The following is a 7459-nucleotide window of genomic DNA, read 5'->3' as shown; positions in this document are numbered from 1 at the left end:
TTCTTAAGGGGGAAGAGTCCCAATTAATGAGCTCCTGTAATCCCTTGCTATTATTTCCCTTCTGAAGAGACACACACACACCAGCTCTCTGTCCAGCGGAATCCACTGGAGAACTTCTGTGCATTCGTGTATGTTTTCATGTTTAAAGTGAGAGCGGTCGCGGTCGGTCGGGGCGTACAGTAGCAGACGGAGGCGTGCTCACCACCCGCATGTGACCCGCTGCAGGGAGAAACAGGTGGATGCGGGTCAGTCTGGAGACAGAAAGCGCACGGAGCATCTCGTGTCAGAGGTACGTCCCATCACTCTGTCCTGCGGAAACTTTCTTCAAAGACACATTCACAGAAAAAAATGAATTTTTAGACATTTTTATTTGAAATATTTGACATTCTTGGGTTTTGATAATATACATAATACACATATATTAATATATATATATAATTGCTATAATATTAAAAGATACTATTATATACATGTTCATGTAGCTGTAATAAATGTATATACATTTAATAAATAATTATTGATAATAAATATTTATTTTAATATTTAACATTTTTATATAAGCTCAATTTTGGAGGTTTAGATATTATTTGAATCTGGTTATGTATTTGAATTTATAGAAGAAAAATGTTAATCTTGCTGTTGTCAGATTACCAGTAATTACAAATATGAATGTTATGTTAATGTTCATATAGATGTCTTTGTCATATGCCTAGATCATCTGCTTTTCTGTGAATGCAGATATTATATTGTGTGTTGTTATGTGGTGTGATATTTATTCATTACGAATAGATTAGTCTGTGAATTTTTTACATTATCTCTAAAAAGTAAAGTAGTTGTTTAGCCTATTAAACTATGAATATTTATAGACATGAGACCTCATTAAGACACTCATAAAGTATTGTTAATAAAGAAATTGATCTGAAATGCATTATTTTGCACACCGGTTGATTTTAGACACTTTTGGGTGTGTCAACCATTTATTGTATTAAAAAGACTACATTGTATGTTATTATATGCTTGGATATGTATGAATTATGTATACATTTATAAACTTTTTATTTATTATTATTATTTATTTTTATTTAATTTTTTACAATTTTACATTATCTGTAAAAGTAAAGTTGGAAGAAAATAGAAGAGCTTATTTGAACTTGCTTAGCCAAACCATTAATACCTGGAGAATAGCTTATTTATTCTATAAATAGTCATAGAAAATAGAACTTATTAAGACACTTATAAAGAAATATTAATAAAGAAATTGGCTTCTAATGCATTATTTAGTGCACTTGTTGATTTTAGTCTGTTTTTGATGTCTTCAACTAGGTAAAACCAGTCCGTTTTGGATTCCTCCATCAGATCAAGATCAAGTGGTTTCATTAGTTGGACGGCCTCATCCCAGCATTCGAATGCATTTGTCACTGGACACCATGAACATGGTGGATGACAGCTGTCTTTCGCCCAGTAGCTTCCACGAGATGGTCAAAGCGGGGGGCGCGGCAGTGGGCGCCGTTGTCCACAGCATAGATGTCATCCTGGGCTTCAACAAGGACCAGGATCCTTTGCTCAACTCTGGCGGCAATTCGGTAACACACAAAGTTGGAGGTGAAAGTCTTGGAGATCCAGGGAAGCAGGACCAGCGGGTACAACCCTACGGGCACCTGCCACCCCTCAGGGACGGCTCGGAGCAACCTGCATTTCATGGTAAGTTCTTCATAGGTCAAATATCAAGTGTTTCTTGCAATTACTCCCTAACTAGCCTCCTGTGATGGTTAGTACATTGAGACACACTGTTAAAAACTAAAACCCAGAGACTTCTTATGCTGAGCCCTCCTGTTGATTTTAAGGTGACAGTGGCAGCTCACCAGGGCATTAGCATCAAGCGTCACCTTAAGAGACCTAAACGAAAGTCTGACGCTTCTTTTACGTAACTCTGTGATGTTCCCAAGAAGAATTGACAATAAAGCAGACTTGACTTGACTTGACTTACAAAACCAACGGCACAGTTACCTAGATGCATTCTGTTAACATGCCATCCATAGTTTCCATTAACACTATGGATTGAAGAAAGATGGACGCTCCTAGATAGTTTTGCTTAGTTGTTCTTTCATAGTGTTGTATGCTTCAAAATTGCCTCAGATGTTTCATCTAAAATTCCTAATTAGAAGATTGCTTGACATGCATTAAGATATTAGCTAAGATAATTTGGTCTTGGAAAAATCTCAGACTTTGGTTGAAGAGAATTGGGACATCCATTTGTCGAGCATTAAAACTTGAGAAACTCTATGCGATTATTAAGAGATCTTGTTTTTATGGTGTGTTTTTTGGGAGTGGTAATATGCCAGGCTCAATCGAGCCTAAATATGAAAGAGCAATCACATTTTCAAGTCTTTAAAGGTCCTTTCAAACCTGAAAATAATTTGGCAATGGGGTTCATCCCTTGTTCTCATCCCCTTGTGGAATTCCTATAATCTTCTCCTATCTTAAACAAGATTGCACAACAATTCTGCGCCAATTTTTTTTTCCATTGGGCTCATAATCCATCATGCTTCTTAGTCCTGTGATGAGAGAATCTCTCGCATGACCCAGAGTTGACTTGTCTGTTATCGTGACTCAAAACGGACAAGATCCTTTTGAACGGTTTGAGCCTTTGAGATTGATTGTCCTCATTTGACGCGAGTTGCCAGCAAGTCTGAGCGTTTTTATTGGGCTGTCTTGAATCTGACAGGTGGTGTGCTGATCCTTGAACCAGGATTGACCCCCTAACATTGTGTGAGTTCAGTCTATTGCCTGTTAATGATGCTAGCTCCGCTAACCCAGAACACTTGTTCCTGCCTGATAATTAATCCTTGTACTTCTGAGTTGTTTTCATACTTTGTTTTCATGTAATCACTGTTTTAAGGAGTGTATTCCATTCTAGCTAACCTACATTGAGATTATGCATTTTATTTCCACTACGGATAAGTGTATTCAGGTAGTCAGAAAGTCTGTGTTCATTAGCATACACTTTTCCCAAAGCGTGAATTTACCATGTGCTGATTGCAAGGACAGTCACCCCAGGAAGCTTAAATCTGCAGATAAGTGTCCTTAAGGACACAGTAATGATAAGGGTTCACTTCAAGTCCAGTTCATTGGTTGATCTTATCTGGGATTGAACCTGCAGCGTCTGAGTTACTAATAGAACCTGCAGCATTTCATTACTAATGAAAAAAGCTAACAGATAAAAGTGTAGTGCTATTATCAATGTGTAACACATTTTACATTTTTAAATCTTTTTTTTTTGTTGTTGCAGATTTTCAGCACTGAAATTGTCTGTAGATACCATCTTGGCACCGTATCTGTGACTTGCTAGCTTCATGATACTATCGCCAATTTAATATTAACAGCTATTTGGCTTGCATGCACATAACAACTTTGCAGCTATTGTTAATGCTCACTTGTTTAGTCACCATGTGTTCTGAGCTCGTTTACAGTTGGACAGCACCAACTAGAAGAATATGTCAGCTACATTTTATGAGTGCAGTACACAAATCCACTTGCCCTGATGATCAGTATTTTACTAGCATTAATTGAATTAGCTTGCCAACTGCCAGTAGGTCTCTCCAGTTTACCAAGGTAAAGCTTTTCCTAGAAACATAACCTTATGTTGAGGACATGGGGTAGAATCAAATGAAGTCCTTAGGTAGATTATGGTCTGGTCTACAGGGAAACGATCAGGGGAATTAACAGACTACATCTGTTTCTGCTTGGATTACGGTATGGGAAACCCTCAGTGAAAGCCATGCCTACAATCAGTGAAAATAAAACTGCTCTAGTCCAAGCCTGTGTATTACAAGAGCTTTTGGCCAGGAGTATTATGGGATTAGAATCTCAGTTTTGTAAATACCATATCAGTAATGAATTTACATGTAGTCACCATCTGTAAATAACAAAGATCATATTAGTCATCTCGTCACTACTTAATTTTACTGCAGTGTAAAATAGTAGGTTGTGTGGTGTTAGTGGTCAAGAATCAGGACTGGTAATAGCAACGTTGCTTGTTCAGTCCCAAAAGAACTTTGTGCCCTTGGATATGGCTCTTAATCCCAGGTTGTTCCAGTGGCATTGCAATCTTGCAATATATTCACAATGCAATTCTGTTGAAACATCACGTAAATGTCTGTCTAAAGTGGACTCTCAAGTCTTTTGTTATTTTGTCACCTGTGGCTTTAGACGCTGACATATTCTCCAACAAGTGCGACGGGGACTTGAGTGACCTGCGGAAGTCCATCGAGAGTGACAGCAAGTCTCCGGACTTGGCCAACGGGGAGCAACCCAAGAAAAAGCACCGCCGCAACCGCACAACCTTCACTACCTACCAGCTCCATGAGCTTGAGCGAGCCTTCGAGAAGTCCCACTACCCTGACGTTTACAGCCGAGAGGAGCTGGCCATGAAAGTCAACCTCCCTGAAGTTCGAGTGCAGGTGTGTTTCAATCTCTTTGTGAAATTAAAAGTATCAGTTTTCAGAGGAGATCATACCGTGTTGATAAAACCAGTCTCCAGTGTACGTTATGCTTTGGATCTGGTATGCTGGTTCCTACCGTGAAATGCTGAAGTTCTGCTTTCTCCTCACCTGGTTGCTCAACCACAGACTTGCTGAAACCAGCTTGCTTAAACTTCTTAACCAGCATGTCCACATTAGTTGACCACTTTAAAAAAGAACTGGCTTATTTTGCAAGACCACCTTGTTCAAGTAGCTTCATGAAAATACCAAGCAGCACTAACCAGCATTCATGCCAACCTCAGCTGGTCTTTTCAGTAGGGTTTCTAAACATGATCCATGACAAATCCAAATTTGGTTGTTTCCCAGTAAGTTCAGGAAACAAATAGTCTTATTGCACAGATGCTTTTTGTGAAACACCATCTTACAAGCATAGGATTGCCATAACAGATTGATTATTTGAGGCGTACGTGTTTGCCCAGGTTTGGTTCCAGAATCGCAGAGCTAAATGGAGGCGACAGGAGAAAATAGACGCCAGCACTATGAAGCTCCATGACTACCCCATGCTCTCCTTCAACCGGCCGCCAATGCACCCCACTGTGGGGCCCATGAACAACACTCTGACCCTTGACCCTTGGCTGCCCTCCCCTTTATCTAGTGCCACTCCAGTGCACAGCATCCCAGGGTTCATGGGTCCTACACAAGGACTGCAAGCGGGCTATGCCAGTCACGGTTTCTTCAGTCCCTCCCAAACCATGGCCCAAAGCATGCAGCCCATGGCGCCACCTCCATACCAATGCCCTCCTCCCTTCACCGACAAATACCCTCTGGAGGATGTAGATCAGCGCAGTTCAAGCATTGCCGCTCTGAGGATGAAAGCTAAGGAGCACATCCAGTCCATGGACAAAACCTGGCAACCCATGTGCTAAGACATCTCTCTTTGACTGCGGACCTTCATATTTCTTGGTTACTAATTGGTTCTTAAGGCTACTCAAGAACCATGTTTCTTGTCTATTCTCCAGGTCAGAAAACCTTCAGGTTGGGGCAGCAAAATGTAGGTGTTAAATGAGTTGTGTGCCATTTATTTATTTTTTTGCAACTGGATATAACAACCGCTAAGTCTGGATGAAGAAAAAAAAAATGGTTTAGCATGTTCCATATATGTATTTGTAAGGCACACATTGGCGTGTTTTATGTCTTTCACTGTCCTAACAGGTTTAATTGGTTTTGGAGTGGATTCTAAAACCAGAGTTACTGAAATGTGAATATGAGGGCGTGTTTTGCATCACATGACCTCTGTCTGCAAATTCACACTTCCTCCTGAAGGACTGGTCCAGGTGTTTTGGGTTTAAACAGAAGATAAATATGGTCAGTGGTAAGAAAAGACCTCTTACACAGGCAGCTGATTTCATCAAAACCCCTCGTTTTGATCACAATGGCAAGGACAAGGGGCAGAAATGATTGGTTTTGGGGGAGAAGTTTGTATGCCTCAGTGTTCATTAGAGGCAAACGCTTATTGGCAGACCAGTCTCCTGTACGTGCAGAAGAGCAGAAGGGGAAACTCTCTGCCATCACCCCATCGTGACTCCCCCTTTGTTTGGGCCAGTGGATCCAAGTCTGATCTTTTTGTTTCAGCTTCTTTAGAGGGAAAGACTGTCAGAGACCCACTATAAAACACCAATCAAAATCAGAAGTTTTTTTTAGATAATACACCATATCATTGTGCTTTAAGTTTCATTTTATGATGACTTCATAACCTTCAAAACAGACCTGGCTTCAAAGAACCAATGTCATGTCTCACAAACATGCAAGTGGGACTTGCTGCTTATTTTCGAAAGGAAACTCACTCAGTTCATGTTGCCAGAGTTTTTGTAGCAATAAATCATGTGTAGTTGTGTTTGACTAATGAAGTTCTGGACAGCTAGATATTGACTCCTGTCAGGAAAGGTATTAAACTTTCAGGACAATTTGAATTATTCATTTGAACAAACTATGCTTACTAATAATGTTTTAGCTGTTTAAGGATGTCAAGGATGAAGAGTTTGTAGATGTTATGAATATATACAGTTGATTAAACTGTATTAGTCAGTTGGTTTTTGTTTAATGTTGGTTTCCACAGTTCTGGGGTCCTTTGGGCCAAACATTAGTTTACAAACTGAATCTATGACGTTTAGATGACTTGCACAGTTTGAACAATTGAAAAGCCAAAGTTAGACAGCAATATGACAATCATGGGTAATTAATATGAGTGTATGATGTTATTTTTGTCCAAGAATGTGAATGTGGTTCCTATGTTTGTAATGTGTCCTAGATGTTTTCACGATTACCTTTGAATCAAGCAGAGCAATGAATGTCCACAAACATTCTTAAGAATAAACAAATCTAGTTTCTCAGAGATTTGCTGTCAACTTGTTGTTTGGACGTCTATGTCTCTGGTTGAACTATAGGAAAAATTGTCTTTTTCACAGCCCCTCCTGTCTCTGTTTCTCCTGACTGGTGGCGCCGAGCCAGCCCGTTAGGAAGATGAGGTTCCAGTCAATCAGCCTTGCCCGGGAGGGGGCACTGGCCCCAGGGTCCGCTGTTCCCTAATTGCCTCCTGACGCTGCTGTTCAGGCACATGTTCAGAGTGCCTGGTGCTCGGCTGTATTCATGATGTGTGAGCAATGCTCTTGGACAGATGGGACACTATGGGGGCCATCTGGGGCCCCAAAAAACATGTGCTGGGAAAAGAGCAAAGGGGTGTGAATGTAGGCTCTTTCGTGTTGTAATGTTTCATATGATGATTACAACAGTGCAGAAGGTGTGGACTTGCTTTGGTCCAGATTTTACATTTAGGGGGTGAAATAAACAGACAAAAATTCCATAGACCTTAAAGGGATAGTTCACCCAAAAATGAAAATTTTGTCATCATTTACTCACCCTCATGTCATTCCAAAGCTGTATGAGTTTCTTTCTTATGTTGAACATAAGAGAAGATATTT

At 40.1% G+C, this 7459-nt stretch overlaps 1 protein-coding gene across 1 annotated transcript; it reads left to right on the top strand.

Annotated features, from left to right (window-relative positions):
• On the top strand, window positions 1–6598 carry LOC107702640 (retinal homeobox protein Rx1-like). The gene is made up of 4 exons (XM_016505022.1): window positions 1–289; window positions 1324–1701; window positions 4210–4460; window positions 4961–6598. The coding sequence occupies exons 2-4, from the start codon at window positions 1407–1409 to the stop codon at window positions 5405–5407; spliced, it is 993 nt and encodes a 330-aa protein (XP_016360508.1). The 5' UTR covers window positions 1–289; window positions 1324–1406; the 3' UTR covers window positions 5408–6598.
• The last annotated feature ends 861 nt before the right edge of the window (window positions 6599–7459 follow it).

This window comes from Sinocyclocheilus anshuiensis, unplaced genomic scaffold, assembly GCF_001515605.1.
Source record: "Sinocyclocheilus anshuiensis isolate Anshui unplaced genomic scaffold, SAMN03320099.WGS_v1.1 scaffold802, whole genome shotgun sequence".
Lineage (NCBI taxonomy): Eukaryota > Metazoa > Chordata > Actinopteri > Cypriniformes > Cyprinidae > Sinocyclocheilus > Sinocyclocheilus anshuiensis.
The sequence above is the reverse complement of the archived record's forward strand: the minus strand, read 5'-3'. Positions and strand labels throughout refer to the sequence as shown.